At 41.3% G+C, this 20,120-nt stretch overlaps 1 protein-coding gene across 2 annotated transcripts in view; it reads right to left on the reverse strand.

The window, feature by feature from the left end:
- THBS4 (thrombospondin 4) overlaps positions 1-20,120 on the reverse strand; it is a 36,842-nt gene that overhangs the window by 11,358 nt on the left and 5,364 nt on the right. For both annotated transcript variants that reach the window (XM_053407839.1, XM_053407837.1), the window contains exons 2-12: positions 17,810-18,013; positions 11,381-11,628; positions 9,279-9,384; positions 6,462-6,556; positions 5,548-5,599; positions 3,897-4,069; positions 3,145-3,282; positions 2,471-2,548; positions 1,110-1,262; positions 671-775; positions 130-237 (exon numbers count right to left, since the gene is read on the reverse strand). In XM_053407839.1, the coding sequence (XP_053263814.1) occupies positions 130-237; positions 671-775; positions 1,110-1,262; positions 2,471-2,548; positions 3,145-3,282; positions 3,897-4,069; positions 5,548-5,599; positions 6,462-6,556; positions 9,279-9,384; positions 11,381-11,628; positions 17,810-18,013 (1,460 nt within the window). The remainder of the gene's footprint in view (positions 1-129; positions 238-670; positions 776-1,109; positions 1,263-2,470; positions 2,549-3,144; positions 3,283-3,896; positions 4,070-5,547; positions 5,600-6,461; positions 6,557-9,278; positions 9,385-11,380; positions 11,629-17,809; positions 18,014-20,120) is intronic.

Here is a 20,120-nt window from a genome sequence, read left to right on the forward strand (position 1 = left end):
ATGGCAAAAGGCCATTGATGCACTAGAGGCTGTGCAGGGGCTTGATATAAAGGCTGATGCTTACGATCCTGCTACTTGAGTATGGGAGGGGTGTAAATTACACAGATAAATAATATCTATAACCAGTACCTGATCATTTGGAATACCATCCCCATCGGCATCATCATCACAGGCATCTCCAATTCCATCTCCATCAGCATCTTCTTGTCCAGAGTTTGGAACCACCTTGCAATTGTCCTATGGGGGGAAAACAAGGTGGCGATCTAGAACCCATGCTTTTGATCATGGGTTGCAAGCTGTGGGCAGATTTGCAAACTGCCAAAACTATTATGGGCATCATGCACATGATGAAGCCATACACCTGCATGCACATTCATTTAACCCCTCCCCACCAGCATTTAAAGCTTGAAGAAGTGTTTTTGCTTTTTGAAAAACCTAGTTGACAAGTGACCATCCTGGAAAGAGCAGCTGGGGAGGGAAGAATTAATTTCTCCAAGTCTAATTTCATAAGCAAAGTAGTGCTGGTGTCAGGGAAGACCATGTGTGTCCATAGGCAATACGTTGCTGATTCATGTTTGCTCTCTTTCTCACCCTCCTGTGCACTTCCCTGTGCTGTGATTTAAAATGAAGAAGACATGAGAGATCAGGTGCCTGCCCTCTTAGATCTTACCTTTCTGCAACTCTCAGCTGAGCATGAAAGTTCTTCATCAGGATAGCCATCAATATCGATATCTTTTCCGCACACAAAGCCATCGCCAGCCCAGCCAATACCACACTACGAGCAAAAGTGTTACAAAATAAAGCCAGGCTGAGGAAGTCATTCTACAGACATACACAAGTGCTGTCGGATATGGAATTAGAAGACCCACAATATGCTCCAAGCAGGGCAGTGTAATTGCATTCTACTAAAAATACAAATAATTAGTACGTAGCTATGATGTCTTGCTTAGAGCATATTGTCAAATTAATTGCAATTTTTTTGATATTGAGAAATATGACTCACCCCCAAAGGATAACACAATACATTAAAAAAAATGAATTACAGATTTTACTGAAGAATGTCAAAACAGGGATCAAGTTAAAACAAATCTGTGAGATCATCAACTTACAATACATGAGATGTCTCCTTGCCGCACTTCAGCACACTGTGCATGGATACTGCAAGGGTTCAGAGCTTGATTCCTGCAGCTCCTTTCAGGCCTGCATCCCCTGACCTGGTCTCCAGTAAAACCTGGTTTGCATGTCCCACAGCGGAACGAGCCCTTTGATGAAAGCAAACAATAACATAAAGCCAGTCAGGCACTGTTTGTGAATGGTCCGTGCACGTATTGTAGGAGGAACAATTTAAAAAGAGGTATTCTTTCCTCTGAGAGAGAGAATGTTTTAACACATCTACACTTCTTTCTTTTCCTTTTTTAAAAAAGTAATGTTTTAATAGACCCCCTTTAAAAAAAAGTATTAACAATAATGCATATTTTAAAAGATTTGCCACCTGATTAATTGAAGGTAACTTTTTAATCCTTCCACAAAATGTAAATTGGTGGACCTAAACAATTAATTGATTAAAGTGTCTTTCTGTTTGTTGCTTCAAGATAAGAAAACTTTCTCACAACAGTGGTGTCACTGATTTGTTTAATTTTGGAAGCCAAGCACAGGGAGTCTATTCCAATATGCTGTATACTGCCTTGATATATTTTTATAAATGTGTGGGTTATAAATACTTAATGAATAAATGAATAAACCTGTGGATAAGAAGAGAGGGAGAAATTTACAGTGGGGCAGGGGGGAGGGACCGTGTAATACCCATGGCCCACTTTGAGTTTCTTGAGGTTCCAAAAGGCACTTCATTAAAGTCTGCACAGATTTTTTAAATCTCTTACTGAGAACTTTATGCAAAAAAGGTAAACGCAGACCTAGTATAACACCCACCAAGGCACATCCTTGGGCACTTGAGAGACATGTGGCAGAGCACATTGTTTGCTCCCAGAAGATCCTGGGGTCAATCCCTAGCATCTCCCAGGGAAAAAGACTCAGTAGCAGAGGCTGAAAATGCTGAGGGGCTGCTAGCTGTCAGAATAACCAATATCCGGCTGGATGGACAAAGAATCTGAGCTCATATAAGGAAGTTTCCTATGTCTCTCTTGGTTTGCACAGGGAAACTGTTTTTCTTGTTAATGTATCTGGTTAGTATAATATGTCTTTCTTGTTGCAACCACATGAATTGGAATTCCCTTTTTCACAGATGGCAGAAAAGGAACACACTGGATAATGTCATGAAGTGGAAGGGGACCAGAACGGGATTACATAACTATCTGCTGGCTTCACACAATTGTTATGTGGTTGGCATTCAAGTGGATGTTGTGCCACTGAGTTTATAATCACTTAACGGTGGTTTGCGTGAACTGTCCCCTTGTTTTGGGACAGCTCCTCAAACATGCAGAATGACAATCTGACATAACCATGTGCTTACCACAGTGTTTACACACTGGGAATTGGGAACACAGCCCCCGTTTCCATTGTTCTGGCATTCATCTACGTCCAAGCAGATCTAACACAATAAAAACAAAAACAAGTTAGGTACAGTGAGTCAGTTATTAAAGTATAAAATAATTAGCATAAATCTGTTAAAATTTATTGGTTTGTTTTTTTAATATGGTGTTAATGCAATTGTGAAATAGTCTAAAAAGCACAGCAAAAGGTCCTTTGAGTAGTAGATAGGTCAACTAATCTCTGCTGTAGCTGCTGAGCTGATGTAATGGAAAACATTCCATTTTAGAAGTTCGATAGTAACAATGAATGGATGCCAGTTGCAAAGACAATATTTGGCATGTTTGGCAGTTTCAAGTCAAAGAAGTGTGCTAAAGTATGGCAAGTTTTCTAATGCAAACTGAAAAATTTCCAGTGCAAATCATGGGAATCTTTTTCCAGAAAAGCCACATCTCTGTCCATGAACAAACCTATTAATACTGCCTTTAGTTAGGCCAGCATTATTTTGCCATACATTCGGAAGTGGTGCAGACATTTTTTACAGACATATCTGTTAAGATCTTTAAGAGAAATACATTCAGCTGTGCAGTGCACCCATAAACAGATACAGAGCTAGACTTTTACTAGCTTTTGATGGATTGCAATGAGATCACACACCTGTTTGTTATTTTTGGCAGAGTTGATTCCCACTCCTTGAATGGTTTGCCCGCTGTATCCTGATGGGCAGGCCTCACATCTGAAACCTGGAGCTGTATTCACACATCTCACCCCTGGGAAGCATGGATTATACCGGCACTAAAAGGCAAACCATCAAAGTGATTCAATGTACTAATTATATAGGTTTCAACCAGCAAAGTTAAGAGTTCATTTGGACATTTGCTGGAAGCCTATGTTCTAACAAATACTTCTTACACTGGAGTAGGCAAGCTTTTTTCTCTAGAGGGTTAACGTAACCTCACAAGAAATGGGCATGGGGCAGAACTAGCAGTGGGTAGGGGTTATAATAACAGTAATTTATAGTAAGAGCAGTCATGGCTTTAGTAAACATGGTGTATTTCCTCTACCTTTCTCCCTACTTCTTTATCATCTTTTTCTCCTGCCCCCGCACCCTTGTCTCTCTCTTACTCTTGCAATAGAGATAGAATGGGAGGAAGGAAAGCCCCCCAGATAGCCCCCCAGGCCATGTTAAACCAGCTTGAGGGCTGCATGTGGTCCCTGCACCACAGGTTGCCCACTCATTTTCTAATGTAATACCAGGAGAAAAGGGACTCACTCTGAGCACCAGGAATTTATTTACCCTTGGTCATCAATTGATGAGACATCTTGGATTTCTCTAGCTCCAGAATTCATAGGCTGAACCTCTCCTTTCTCACTGGGCTGTGCATGGGTGCTTTTAAACAACATTTTACCTCATCAACATCTGTGCATATAACTCCATTTCCAGTGAAGCCTTCAGGACAAGGCCCACACTGAAATCCATCTGCCGTGTCCATGCATCGCACCCCTCGGAAACAAGTGTTGGCTTCACATTTGGGCTTAGGGGGCGGTGGGGATGGTGTGGGGAAATTTCCAGCTCCCAAACCTGTGATTGGAGGTAGAGCAATTTATTTATTTATTTTAGTAATCAACTGCTGATCAGTAAATCCTGAGGTAAATGTTGAACATTTGTACCACGCATGGCAGTGGATCAATCCTCCAGTTGGGTTGGATATCTTCTGAGTTAATTGTGTGAAGAACACAACATGTATCTATTTTGCTTCTTGCACAGACTACAGTAACCACCACACTACCATTGTTGGCTCCAGATTCGGTGAAGACCTTGGTGCAGGCTGTGTGTAGTGAGTGTGTCACCAGTGCCCAACTCCCTCCAAGTGCAATCTGACCGGAAGGAGCCTGCAAACCAAGTGAAAGTTGCCAATCCTCTTTGCTCTTGCCACTGCTCTTATGCTTAGAGAGGCCAGATAAGCAAGCTGCAATAGCAAGGGAATGAGGAAAAGGGCTATAGGGATCTGGGGGTCACACCATCTGTGATGCTGGCCCCATCAGGCGCTCAACAATACTGACTTTTGATGCCAGCCCTGCCTCCCACTGCCTGTCCAGGGGTGGAGGTATACATGTATGTTTGTTTCACAACAGTGCACAAAAAAAATCAAGGTACAATTTTCTACATGAAAGTAATAACTGTGTAGGGAATCTGAAAGGTGTGGCTCTGAATTCTGCATGGGACAAGGCATTTCAAGGTTGTATTCATGACTTCTCTTGTTTTCTGTTTAAGAGCAATGGGCTGATAGTTTTGCAGCACCCTAAAACAAAACAAAAAAAATATGAAAGGCTAACAAATTTACTTTGGCATTATTCCATTCCTGTGGAATAAATTCCATGAAATCTTATGCCGTAATAAATTTTAATGTTCAAAGGTGCTGAAATACTATTTGTTGTTTGTGCTGACAGTCATGTTCTCTGTTGAGATATGCAGAAAACAAACTACCTAGAGCTGGGTTATTTTCTGTTTGGTGTTCAGGCGATCAGTATATTCAGAAGAATATGAAGCATCTTTTTACTTTCAGTCATTTAAGCTCTGTTCTATGCACAATTACCTGGGGGTAAGCCTCACTGAATGGTTGGTTGACAAATCTGTCTGTCTCGGGAGACAATGGAGGAGTGGCAACTATTTCTGAGTAAGCATGCATAGAACAGGATGGTATATTGTTTTAATCTGCCAACCAGTCAGTTAAAAACTCAACTATTGAGTCCCACCAGCAAAAGCTCTGCACAAGGACTTCCACTTGTTCAGCAAGGCTTTCCCCCCATGATATTAGCTCAGGGGGGAATAAGGAGAACCCCTGGAAATGTGGGGGGGGGAATAGGAGAGCCAAAATGCTCACCCTGATGGAACAAACACCTAAGCATGTTGAATTTCCCTCTATGTCTACTTGGAACTCCTATGAAATTCAGTAGACCTTACTTCAAGGAAAGTGTTCACAACTGGTGTGGGCTAAGCACAACAAATATTGCTTTTTCGATTTGATGATTTGGTTTTGGAAATACAAAAGTGCTTACCACATGCTTGACATTCAGCTATTGTGTTCCTCAAAAATGTTGTTTCTTTAACCTTTGAATTATATAAAATTAATACATTCATCAGGCTTGTTTTTCTTGAATTGCCACTATGACTATTACAGAAAAACCAGACAATGAACATTATACAACCTAACCAATAATACTGCCTAATTTTTCAAAACAGTTACTTGGTACTGTTTTTGGCACAATTGTCCATACTGGACCTTATGACAAGTCATCTCCATGTAAACAGTTATGATTTCATATTTTAACCTCCTGCTATCTTCAGCTGAACTACTTAGAGCAGATAATGTTCACCGCAGCTCAAAAATCCCATCGGCCTTCAAACAAAAATAATAATGCAAGGCTTAAACTTTAATTTGGGCTTTAAATGTTTTTGGAGTGAACTGTAGACACATGCCTGCGCTCAGCCTTGCCTCATTTAATTGCCTTCACATATCACTAAATCAGCTCCAGGAGTCTTCATGATTTTCCCAAGTCTGGAAAAGTGTGCAGGCTCAGGCCATCACCATTCATAAATAACTTTATAAAGTTAAGCATATCCTTCATGCTCTCAGACACGTTCTTTCTTAGAATTTAATCCATGGAGGCCAGTGGTATGATTCAGGAATGAACTATGCCATGCACATCCAAAAACAACCAAGTCTCTCTCTTAAATTGCAGTGGACTATTTCATTACCTATTTCTTAATGTAAAGGAAAGAAGTTTGCCCAGAAGTCTCAATTGTAGTGTGTTTTTAATGTTGTACACTGCCCTGGGATCTTTGGATAAAGGTTGGTATATAAATTGAATAAATAATAATAATAATTGTGGGTGAAACTTCAGCAGAAATAATAAGATACCCATTTAGCTAGTGGTCAGCAAAGTAAGTGTTATATAAACATGTCTTATACCTGCTGTCGGAGAAGATCTTTCACATCACCCAGTATTTGGTTCATTTGCATCATGTGACCTAATAACTGCCTGTTAAAGTCACTTGTAGAGACACCTATAATAAAATGAAAGTTATGAAAAAGTGTAATGCAGAAGTTCAGAAACCCAACAGTATTGACACTTATCTAACCTCCAAAGTACTTCATAAAAGTTCACAATTGCCTAGAATTTGGACCTCAGCAAACTTACCATCTGTCTCTACGCATGTTTACTCTGAGATTCCACTAGTTTCAATAAGACTTATTTCCAGCTAGTTTATTATTAGTTTTGCAGCCATGCAGCCCTGTCTTATGCATGCTTCTTTGGAAATAAGTCCCACTGTTCGACTGAGGCTTACCCAAGCAGCCTTGGTCTAGTAGTTCAAGGACTGCATTGCAGCTTTAAGGGCCAGCTCAACCTCTACAGAATCAAGTGATCACTTAAATGTGTTAGCAAGTCATTCATGGATCAAGCATTACCAACATCATCCTTACACATGCAGATGGCAGCAAAACTGGAAATGATGTCACCATCCACCAATGACAATGCCACTCATCAATGACACTCTGTATAATAAAGCGTGGCCCGCCTTGAGAGGACTGTGTGTCCCTGAAAGGCAGTGTAAGGTAAAGGTAAAGGGACCCCTGACCATTAGGTCCAGTCGCGGACGACTCTGGGGTTGCGGCGCTCATCTCGTTTTATTGGCTGTGGGAGCCGGCGTACAGCTTCCGGGTCATGTGGCCAGCATGACTAAGCCGCTTCTGGCGAACCAGAGCAGCGCATGGAAACGCTGTTTACCTTCCTGCCGGAGTGGTAGTACCTATTTATCTACGTGCTTTCGAACTGCTAGGTTGGCAGGAGCAGGGACCGAGCAACAGGAGCTCACCCCGTCGCAGGGATTCAAACCGCCTATCTTCTGATCTGCAAGTCCTAAGCTCTGTGCTTTAACCCACAGCGCCACCCACGAAAGGCAGCATAGAAATACCCAAATAAACAAATGAATACATGCACGGAGGGAACGATCAACACATGGCAATGGTGGGAACACTGACATGTCATCCTCCCCCCTCCACGTGCACACAATTAAAGTTGTTGAAAGAAACACTGGTGTTGCACTGACATTCCTCACAGCAAGCAAGCAAGCAAGCAAGAGTGGGCATCGTACACACATGAGCACATGCACACGAGGCCCCTGTGTGGCATTGATGTTTGATGCAGCAGTCTTAAAGTGCAGAGCTCTCCTAGACAGAAGAAAGGCAGCTGCTACAGAATTCTGTGCACTGAAATCCAAGACACATCAGCTCTCCCAAGATCAACCACCGATGACTTCATTTCAGCTAATACACAAAACACAAAAACGCCCATGCACTGATGATATGATTTTCTCCCCAACATATGCTAAAGCGATCTAGTTTAAATTGTTTCTGGCCACCACTTTGATATCTGCTGAACAGGTTTACTAGAAAAAGGCTAGAAAACATGCCCCTAGAACAATGCGAGCCAAGTCAATGCTTTTCTAAGAACATACGCATCTACCCTGAAAGGAGGATGAGCTTCTTCTTTGCATGACTTCATACCTTGTTGGCATAGAGACAAAAGGCTCTGGTGCCCCTCCTTCAAGTCACTTCCCATCCTTATCCAGTGGCGATTATTACAAGCCCCTGCTGCCATGCTGCCAGTCTTCAGAAAAGGAGGACAGGGAAAAGAAAGCCAGCCAACAGATAGACACCGAGAGATCGAGCTGCTATGAAGTGGTATTTGCCACATTGTATGCAGACCTGTCCAAGATTAAACTCAGAGGAAAGCAGTGCTGTCAAAGGTCTATCTTTGCACAGGCCTGATTGGCTGGTGGATGCAACGTCACAAATCCAACTCCCCCAACATCCTTGGTGCAGTTTTCCAGCTCTTTTTGCATTGATTTCCCTCTTTAAAAAATAAAACAAAAGCAGCAAAAAATGCTTAAATGCAGGTGGGGAGTTCATGCTGAGTTTCAAAACTTTTGAAAAAGATGAACACCTTGCCAGGGTTCTGGGACTGAGCAAAAATAGCCTCCTAAAACTATTCATAAAATGGAGTTAAGTGAAATTCCAATAACAGGTTTTCCTCAGATAACTCTCTTCTTTTAAATTTCCGCCTCCTGAAACTTGGGTGAAACTCTACTGACTATCCATGCGGGTTTGTGTTTTGCTGTTTGTTTAATATTTCTGGTTTGGATTTAATATATTTCCTAAGGCAGTTGCCTAAGGAACAACAAGTCGAAGGCGCTGTTTATGTTTGGCCTGGTACAGAGGAGACTGAGAGGAGATACAATAGCCATCTTCAAATATCTCAAGAGCTGTTGCAAGGTAGATGGAGTGAGCTTGTTTTCGCCTGGTTTAGAGGCTAGGATCCGAACCAATGGATTCAAGTTACAAGAAAGGAGATTTCGAATAAAAATCAGAAAGAACTGTCTGACAGTAAGAACTGCTCAACACTGGAACAGACTTCCATGAAAGATGATGGACTCTCCTTCCTTTTTAAGCAGAGGTTGGATGGCTATCTGCCATGTGTGCTGTAGTTGCAATTCCTTGCCTTTTTCTCATACGTCAATCGGAGAATTAAAGTACAACATCTGGTGTCAAGGGCAAGACGTGGCAACTCTACTGCTTAGTTACAGGAGACTTTCTTGGAAGGATGGTATATCTTTGCTTCCTCGTGCAGTACAGCTAGGATAAAAATAGTCACTAGGAAACCTGGTTATGCTCTGAATACAATATTACATATGGCCAAGTACATTTATTTTGTAATATAAAAACTACCTGGATATTGAACTGCTGGCTCAATCTGTGGAAGAAAACAGTCCTGGAGGCCAGCTACTTGGGACAATGACCCTTTTACTACTAGCTTCAGTTCCTCCAAAGTGTCCTGCAATGACAAAAGAGATTTGGGGGCATAACATTAGGAAGAGGTATCCCAGCTTTTCCTTTCGAAAGCTCACAACAGTTCAAATGCCTTTCATGACCTTCACAAACACAACAGGCAGCTGCAAGAACTTTTTGTTAGGAGATGACATACAAATGCTACTAATGCGGACACCAGTAATAGGTGCATCTATATGTTGTATGAATGAATATGTTCTTGCTGTAACAATCATAGGAAAAGTTGCTTCCAAAGAACCTGAAGGATATGCATTTTGGTTATGACCAGCTAAGAAAACTTACATGTGCCCTGTATCTTAAAATATTGGTATCTTTACCAAGCAGAGATTAGGTAGCTGCACTTAGGGCAGAGTTCTTTGACCTTGTGCCTCCAGGTATTGATGGACTAGAACTCCCATCAACCATCTTAGCCCAATGGTCAGAGGACTTGCAATCCAATATCTGGAGGCCCAAGGTTAAAGAAGGCTGCCTTAAAAGGTACAGGCCAGCCAGATTATTGTCCAAGACGGAATTTCATCTGGCTGGCCTGTTGTCAGGATAGAATGGGGCTATAGAGCTTTGGCCTCTGCCATCAGGATCTTGAGACACTAGGACCTTGACCAACTTTGCACCACCCATCAGCCATAAAATAAGCAACTGCAAAGAAATTGATTCTTCACTTCCTGCCAGAAGGAACACTTGGCTCCTCTTGGGACTGCAGAGCTAAAAGAATGCACACATGAACATTATGATCCCATCCATCAGCCAGAGAATGAAGGGCTGCTGGGTTGTGCAGATTTAGGGGCATGTCTCTATGTGCATTCTTTAATTATAATGATGATCACTTGATCAAAGGCAGGTTATAGTAAGTGCCAAACCAGGGAAAAAAATCTATGTGCCACTGGTATCCTCCCCCCCCCCCCCGCTTTCTATCCGTTGCATCTTTTTTTAAAGCACAATGGGGTACTTTGCACATAGAATCATAGAACTGTAGAGTTGGAAGGGACCCAAGGGTCATCTAGTCCAACCCCCTGCAGTGCAGGAATCTCAGGTGGCAGGTGGCCATCCAACCTCTGCTTAAAAAGGAAGGAGAGTTCACTTTCTTTCATGGGAATCACTGATTTTTATCAAAAATAAATTAAAGTTGCTTTGTATCAGAGGCAAAAGGAATACAGCACATGCCTAGATTTCAGCGTAACTTTAAGTCAATTAACTAAAAGAGAAGTTGGTTTTCCTCATAAAAGTACACAGAGAGACAGGCTCAGTTTGAGATGCCAGAGTTGTTGAACATAAAAGTTAGCAACCCTAATTGGTCTCTTTTCATATATGTAAGAAGTTCTCTGGTTAAAAAAAAGTTAGGTAAAAGTAAAGGACCCCTGGACGGTTAAGTCCAGTCAAAGGCGACTGTGGGGTTGCGGCGCTCATTTCGCTCTCAGGATGAGGGAGCCAGTGTTTGTCCACAGACAGCTTTCCAGATCATGTGGCCAGCATGACTAAACTGCCTCTGGTGCAACGGGACACCGTGACAGAAACCAGAGCACACGGAAATGCCATTTACCTTCCCTGCTGTAGTAGTACCTATTTATCTACTTGCACTGGCGTACTTTCGAACTGCTAGGTTGGCAAGAGCTGGGACAGAGCAACGGGAGCTCACTCCATTGCAGGGATAACCGCTGACCTTCTGATCAGCAAGTCCTAGGCTCTGTGGTTTAACCCACAGCGCCACCCGCGTTAGCAACCCTAACTGGTCTCCTTTCATATATATAAGAAGTTCTCTGGTAGTGCCACAGAGCTCTTCAATTGCAAGGGAAGGTTATACTCACGAATCTCTCTCCAAGAGGACTGAGGGGAAGAACTTGACTGATAACTCATGAATCTCCCCTGCTCCCTCTCCATCCTGCGCCTGACAAATGAAGTGCATGTGTCTCCACCCAATCAGCAAGCACCCTGACATGAGAGGAGCTTCTGCATGAAGACTCCATCACTCCTCTACAGCTGCTCACCTGTGCTTTTTTCTGCAGTGTTCGTAACTCCACTGCCTCTGAGCTTTGTGACAGTCCTGAAAAGGCTTTAGGCAGATCTTGAATGGAATCCATCTGCACACAGTCCACGTACAATTCCGCTTTGCTGGAGCCACGTTGCAGTCCGCTTAGCCTGAGGAGGACTGAGCGGCGCTTCCCATCTGCCAGTGGCACGTTGCTGAAGATCACAGCATTTAACTTCCCATCGCTCCTCAAATACCGAAGGGAAACTAGAACAAAATAACATTATTGTAAGGCAAGAACACAGTATAATTGGTACACAGTGAAACCTCTGCCAATGGAGCAGGAAGTTTGCGGAAAGTTAAGGAAAGCCAGCTCAGCTTTTCTTGGTTCGATCGTGTCTGTTGCGACAGCTCTAGTTAACAAATCACTTGTAAATGCATATACCATGTGGAGTATTGTCCTAGATGCAGATAAAAATAAAATAGCTAACAAAGGGAGGGGGGCACCCGTCAGCTCCAGCTCTCTCCATGATCACAGATGCAAAAAGAGGAAGGGCCTCCTGCACCTTTAGAAGTTGTGTGGAAGAAGGAATTTCAACAGGGTTCCTCCTTCTACACAACTTTTATCTATCAGTCATCTGCTTGAGACATCTTTTGAAGACATATTTTGCCCATGCCTTTCCCCAATCCATGAAACTGGTCCTTTTATGCATGCTACAACATCGGGTGAAAAATTTCTGCATTGCAGAGTGTTGGCCTAGATTATCCTCATGGTCCCTTCCATCTCTACAGTTCCAGGCATTTCTGTACTTTTAATTGTTTGTTTCATTGTATATTTTTACATTTTTTCAATGGGTTTTCATTTTAATTGTGCTCTTTTACCACTTTAGTGTTTGCAACCCTGGGGGTCCTTGGAGAGGAAGGGCAAGATAGAAATTTTAATGATGGTGAGGATTAAAAGAAGCAATTTTGTGTTTCCTAGTATGTTAAAAACCATTTAGATCTATTCTTATATATTAAGTGGTATAGAAATGATCTTCAATAAATCATGAAGGTGTAGGAGCTCAGTTCTGTTTTGTATGTGGCCCTGAATTAGTTTCTGGTTCTCAGATTCCGTTTCATATTATTAAAGCAGAAATAAGTAAGGACTGCAGCAGAGTTGGCTAAAGACATCTGGAAAGAAAACTCCAGAAAGTACCTCTCCCCATGCTAAATTATATGCAGCAACTGAACAACTTATAATTTCTTGCCCTTTAATGTAGCTCCAAATTTGCTCCCTCAGGACCAAACTAGATGTAATTTGTGAGATATCAAGTCCAGTTTCCTTTTTAGGAACTGGCCCCACTATCTCATGGATTAGATCTGCCCTGATGGTTTGTTAAGCAAAGGTACAAAAGTTAAGACCATAGAGCATTTTATCTACTAAAAGCTGCTATGTAAGTGGCAACCACATTAGAAGAACACTGAACATGCCTTGGGTTTTTCCCCCCTTCGAAAATAAAAGCAACTGAGGGAAGAAAAAGGACTATGATAAGAGGAAGGGAGGGATTTAGCCCTTTCTCTGTGTACTGTAATCCTTGTAAAAATAAACCCTCCCCCTTGCATTATTTGCCCCAGGAACAAAGCTACCAGTGATCTCCTGTGCAGCCATGTGCTGTCAGGACCTGAGATGCAACAGACAAGAGGAATCTCTACTGCAGATTTAAATATATGTGAGCATTCTCCAGCTTTGAATCTGGCAAGCCCTATAAGAAAGATCCTGCATCTGGAGCAAGACTGGATAAATCCAGCAGAGAATGAGAGAAAGATAGATAAAGGAAAGGGGTGAAAGAGCTCACAATTGGCCAAATGGCCATGAGACAGGATTGCCGGAGGGCAGCTGGATTGGATGGAAGATCAAGGTTCATCTGAGGGGGTGGAATACTTTTTTTGGAGAGAGCAGAGAGGGAAATGCTTGCTAGGACGGACCAAAGACCTTATTATATTTAAACCATCTGTGTTGCTGCACCCTTCCACTGCAGGAAAAGTTTGAATTTAATGGTGCCAATGGACAATGAAGACTTCAGTCATTTTCACTGTGGAGAAAACCAGAGTCCCTGCTGCTTTGCTTATGAAAGGCAGTAAAAAAAAGTTTCAATTTAGGATAGCAGAAATCCTGTTGGATATCTGAATAGGCTTCAAAGAGCGGTTGTTAAGTGAGCACACACAACTTTTAAAGAAAATGCTATTTTTAAAAGATGGGCAGTCTTTTCTCTGAGTGTATATCCAGGTGAGAAGGTCAGGAGAGGGGGAAAAGTAGACATGGATGTATCTGGGGAGTCTGCAGCATATATTTTGATGGATTAGCATATGTTTTTGTGATCACTGTCCACTTCTGGAACACCATTGACTTGGTTAAAAAATACTTTCATTTCTTCACTTTTTTAAAAAAACAAGTCCTTATGGTTTGAGAAGAATGAAAAGGATGCAGTTTTAATATTTTAATGCATTAAATTCAATAGTAAATTACAAATTCAGTAGTCAATTGATAAATCGCAGAGCAGCATTTTAGTGAAGGCCTTTAATGCGATAGCCAAGAATTTATTCATTCCTTATTAACAGAACTATAGCATTACCCCTGAACCACCATGAATTGTTTATACTTGTACCAATGTAGTGGTGAAGGCTGGTTGCAGAATAATCCCTAAATTCCTAATCCCTAAATTGCAGCTACAGTGGTACCTCTGGTTATGAACTTAATTCATTCCAGAAGTCCGTTCTTAACCTGAGGTACCACTTTAGCTAATGGGGCCTCATGCTGCTGCCGTGCTGCCAGTGCAAGATTTCTGTTATCCTGAGGTAAAGTTCTTAACCCAAGGTACTACTTCCGGGTTAGCAGAGTCTGTAACCCGAAGTGTTTGTAACCCGAGATACCACTGTACTTCCTTTAGATGTTATGTGGCAATGGAGGCAATGAAATTAAACTTATCACAAGCAGCTTTTAGCCTGCTTTCTAAGGCAGTGGTTCCCAAGCTCCTCACCCACTTGCCCTAGGAAGGACAACTTGAAAATTGCTACTGGTTTTGGTGGACCACTTAATGATTTTTCAACCTGTTGTAGCAATTGCAATGCACTGTGCTATATGCTGTAGATTTGTAACTTTATTTTTATAGTTTCTTTTTTATAATACAGTAAAATACCACAGAAGTAAAAGAAGCAATAAAATACAATTTAAAATAAATATTAATTTTAAAGTGAAACTGATGGACCACTGGTGGTCCACAACCAGTTTGGAAACCCCTGTTCCAAGAGAATTCGTCTTCTCTTTTAGGAGAGCGAGAGTGAAATCATCATGAAGGACAATGCAGTTATGAAACCGAGAAGGCCAGATTGCAAGCGGATTCTGCTTTAATATGTTACAATCCTAAGGGAAACAAGTGAAAAGAGATGGCGGGGAGAGGAATGTTCTGGAATACCAAAACATCACACAGAGGGAAAAAAGTACCAAACTCTTGTATTTTTTAAGGGTTCCTTGAGTGCATATGTAGATATATTGGTATAAAACTGTTCTGTCATACTAAAAAGCAGCAAACATGAATTTTGAAAATATTGCCCCTGGCAATGGCAACAGGCATTGGCCAGTAAGCACCCCTGGCAGTCAGACCACACAACTCAGATAGTCATGTCCCTGCTGAGCTGCCATAAATTACTGCTGTAAGTAACCATAGCAATTGTTATACAATTCCATTCACCATATAGATGGGCTTATGAAACATTTCTGTGTCCTTCTGCTGTGCTGAAGAAGAATTCCACGAAACAGTGGGTATATCCGGAATCACTGTTCACCACGTCTGTTCGCGGACCACTTTGGCAGCGTTGGACATCATAAAACAAAGCTTTACGGCTTGTTTTCACCAGATAAGAATCTGACCCATTGCTTCTTTCAGAGACTTGCATAGCCCACAAAGACTTTCAGAGACCTCTAAGACTTATGTTTATTTGGTTCTATGTTTTCAAGAGAATCCCATCAAGAGTGCATAATTTGTGACTTTCAGAGATTTAGAAGAGTTCTATAAATTACTGCTGGGCTGCACCTGGCTTGGTGGGCCACAAATGGTGCATTATAATGGCCAGACTATCTCTGCCCAAGAATCACCATAGTTGACGTAACAGCTAGAGCTGGTAAAAGGCACTCCTAGCAACTGAGGCTACCTGAGCTTCCAGCAACAAAGATGGATCCAGGGGCCCCCACAAACCCTGAATGTGTTTTTCCAGAGTAAGTGCAACCCCATTGAAAATAGGCAACTGGCCAATCTTCTGGACATGGGAATCACCAACCCACAGTTCCTCTGTACTCCCAGGGTTCAAGCTCAGTTCATTAGCTCTCAGATTATATTTGCATTAATTTTTATATGACTAACATTTTGTTCTAAAGCAAGACACATGTTCTTTATTTGCTGATTTATAACAAACTTCTTTATAACAATTATTTATTGTTGTTGTTGTTGCTGCTGCTGCTGCTGCTGTTGTTGTCACATTTCTAAACCACCCTTCAATCTGAAGGTTACCAGGGTGCTATACAACTATTCCAATAAAACATAACATATCAAAACATCAAAATTAAAAGCAGAAAAAGGAATTTCAGTAGAATATAATTACAACAGAAGTCAGACTACCTTACATACTCTTCCTATCTCCCACAGCTTGAAGAAGCAAATGGGTCTTCACTTGACATAGGAAGGATAGAGTGGGGGAAATGTATCTTCAGTGGAACTGAGTTCCATAACTAGGGCGCCACAACAGATAGAAAGCCATGAATTGCTTGACTGTAGAATGGACCATGCACACCAATAGAAACACTAGAAGGGCCTCTCCTACAGACCTTATTGCATGGGACAGCAGATAATGGGAGACACTCCTTCAAATATTTGGGCTTCAAATATAGGGATTTATACTTTGAAAGTAGGTAGTCCTTGTAGCAAATCAGGATCCTGTGCAGCTCTTTAAGGATCTGTGTAATATCCTATTTTGTTGTGGCATTTATTAATCTAGCAGCTACATTCTGCAGCTGCTGCAACTTCTGGAACATCTTCAAGGGCAGTCCCATGTAGAGCTACAAATGAGGTTAAAGGAGCATGTAGTACTGTGGCTGGGGTACTGCAGTCCAGATGCAGTTGTGGGTAGTGAATGAATTGGAAATAGGCACGCTTGCTACTGAGGTCACCTGGGCTTCAAATGACAATATTGGCTCTAGAAACAACCCCAGACTACCTCTTTAAGCAGCAATCCTACACCCACTTGCCCGGGAGTAAGCGCCACTGGCTTCAATGGGGCTCACTCTGAGCAGACATATACAGGATTGCAATGTTAGCCTGCAATCCTGTGCATGCTTACTTGGGATTAAGTTCCATTTAACTCAGTGGGGTTTACTTGTATAGACCTGCCCTTGATCCAACCAAATGCATTTTAAAAGACTCACCTTTTAGTCAATGAAAAGTTTTTAAATCTCTTAGCCTAACCAATCACTAACGAGTTGCAGCCCCAATTTAAAGGCAATTTAACTAAACGTTTCTGTAATTGGTTAGCATGCAATTTTAGTTAGTAGGTTTATTCTAATTGCACAACCATTCCTCCCTTTGTAGATAACACCACACGTTTTTCATGCTGTACATTCATGAATTTACCATAGCATGGCAGAGTTCCACACAAGTCAGTGCTATGGCTCTAAACAAGCGCATTCCACTCAGCCAAGAGCATTTTCTGTCATGTGGCTGATTTTATAAGGCCTTTGCAACAGGAATGTTTATCTTGCACAGTCAAAGCTAAACTTCGGGATCAACTAAATTAAGTTCCCATCTTTCATATGCTGAATGCAGCATGTGCGTGTATCTATCAAATTCCTCAGTAATTTGAAACAGTGATTTCCCAAAGGGGAAAAAGGAAGAAAGAAAAACCTTTGACTTGGTTCTTTGAGAACCATTCATCACTGCCAGTGGGAAGTTTGTTGGCAGAAAGATGCCAGCCCCCATCTCCCAACATGGGGAATCAAGGCTGTTCAAGAACACAGAGACAGGATGTTGCCATAAGCTAATTCTCGTACTTCTCTGAAGCGTGGAATGCAATGAGTATGCAAGTAGGCAATAAAAATCAGTAGCAAAGTGTTGGAATTATATTTACATTAGCTTTCATTCCTAGTCTCAGTACTGATAAGACTTCCAATACTGCAATAAACTCTGAGCACCAGAATTTAAGAAGGATATTAAGCAGCACAGAAGTATTCAGGTGGTGTTTAAGAGGACGGTAAAAACAATTCCAGGAGTAAACATTAATTAAATGAATTAAAGCTTCACCAAAAAATGTAAGCTAATTGTAGAAGATTTGTGTGAGAGACCTTCTTGAGAATATGCCCAATAAAATAACATTTATTCATTGCTTTCACACCCACCCAACCGACTTTTGTAGGACTTACCTTTATTCACCCGTCCCATAACTGTGAATTCAAAATATTTTCTGTTTTCAGTGGAGGAATATAGCCCAAATACAACAGCTGTGCTTTTGGGTTGCAGTCTGAATGTCGACAGCAGGTAAATTTCATTCAGTGTAGGATCGGCCAGTGTCTGTTGCAAGAAGGTTTTTACTAGCCTCTGGTTGGGTGCAGAAAGAAGATCAAAAACTATAAAGAGATAAGAAGGATTTCACTAAGTAGATTATTATAAATAATATACAAGTGGGACTTCAATAAAATTGTGCAGTTCGTCCTTTCAACAGGAAAGCTCCTGTAGCATGACAGAAGCCTGTAATTTTATTAGGATAAGTTGTTTGTTGTTTACTCAAAATGTATTTTCTGTACCATGAAAAATAAATAAAAACAAACAAAACCAGGAATGCTCCTGTTTCAGTTTCTGGCCAATCAGCTACGTCCTCCTCCAGGAAATTCCATTTCACCACCAGTATCACCCCCAACTTTGCATTTCCCCTTGCCCAAATGCCAACCTGAGCATTTAAGGGCCGATTTAGTTCAATGAGAGAAATGGAGCTCTGCAGCTGCAGATTCAAACTGCCTCAAGCCACCTTAGTTGGTGTGAGTCATAGCTCAGTGAGTGGTAACCACATGGTTTGCTTGTGGAAGGTCGCAGATTAAATCCCATGCATCTTCTGTTACAAGTACAGTACAGTATCTTTCAGGTGGCCTGTTTGGGAACACCTTGAAGCTGTGGACAGTTTCACCTGTAGTACCAAACAAGAAAGATTTATGGTCTGACTCACTACAAATCAGTCATCTATTCTTTCAGAAGAACTTACAAGAAATTCCTCCTTGGGCTGGCTTTTAAAGAGGTGAGATTTTATTCTGTTTCGCTAAAAGGAAAGCTTTTTCTTTTTCATGGTCTGAGTATTTGAGATGGAGGTGGCTACAGATACAAATAAATCAATAAATTTCCAATGATTATTAGTGTTATTTAAAATCTCCCTTCACTAACCCAACTGTGTTGAAAGAATAAAGAGTGTTAAGAGACATATCACCAATCTCCTGGTGAAAAGTACATCAGGAAGATGGAAAACATTTATACATCATAAGCGGCTATGCTTATTTTATGCTTGTTGCTTAATTGATTGCAATAATTTATTTGTTAGATTGCTTCAAGTCTGATCTGAAAAGAAGTTTAAGTCTAATGACCTTACTAATTGTAGTCAAATTAAAATGTGTTCCTTCTGGATATACAGCTCTTTGAATTAAACTCATGTGACTTTATAGAAGCCAAGAATCAAATTAAACTTTGTTTTTTCAGGAATTAACATGGTGCTAGCTCCCTGACCAAACTGTACTCATATACAAGCTACAGTGTGGATACTGTTGCCTGCAAGCTTACCCTGTAGGTGGTACATTTTTCACAGCAGACAGGACTTATTTCTGGCTCTGGGTGGAGACACTCTGGATTTAGCTAAAGAGCACAGTTCTGCTGGATGGTATTTTGCTGAAGTGAGAGATCACTGAATAGACAAGGTTATAAAACTATTTGCTTATTAAAAGTGCCATATAAAGAGACAGTGGGGAACAAAGGTCAGATATTTGTAAAGAATGATAAAACAGCAGAGCACACACATTTAGAAGCAAAAACAAGGTCTTGGCTTTTTGATTTACCAACTAGAGAGAAAGAAGAGGAAAAGTTGAGAAGAGGCAAAGGGCCCTGGGATACAAGCAAATGGTTAGATACTATTTGGAGATTTATGCAAGTCTTTGTGCTGCTGGCTTGCACATTCCCCTCTCTTACATCACACATATGATAACATTATGAAATACAAGCGCTTCACATGGAAGTGTGCACATTGTCGAAAGGTTTCTGGGATTCCTTCTCCAAAAGAGCTTTCATTGGCTTCCATTTAGAACAGGGGTGGAGAACCTGTAGCTTTTCAGATGCTGTTAGACTCCAGCTCCCATCAGCCTCAGCCAGAACGGTTAGGGATGATGGGTGTTGTCATCCAAAGGTATCTGGACGGTCATGTGTTCCTCATACCTGAAATAGAGCACCTGTTGCACACACTATGTTTACGTGTGTGGTAGAATGTGATTATTCCTTAACTATCCTGTATCTTCACCAGGATGTGCGAGACCAGGCCCCTGGTTTCAGTCCTATGAAGATGGAAAATTGTTGCCTAGATTTATACAATAGCAGAGTGCTAAATTACCACAATGTAATAATCCTGCCATGTGGTGTGGATTATTTAACATATCTACACTGACTGAAAATCTGAGAAGTGGTAAAATTATTTCCATCAGTTGG

The sequence above is a fragment of the Podarcis raffonei genome, chromosome 11 (assembly GCF_027172205.1).
Source record: "Podarcis raffonei isolate rPodRaf1 chromosome 11, rPodRaf1.pri, whole genome shotgun sequence".
NCBI classification, from domain to species: Eukaryota; Metazoa; Chordata; class Lepidosauria; order Squamata; family Lacertidae; genus Podarcis; species Podarcis raffonei.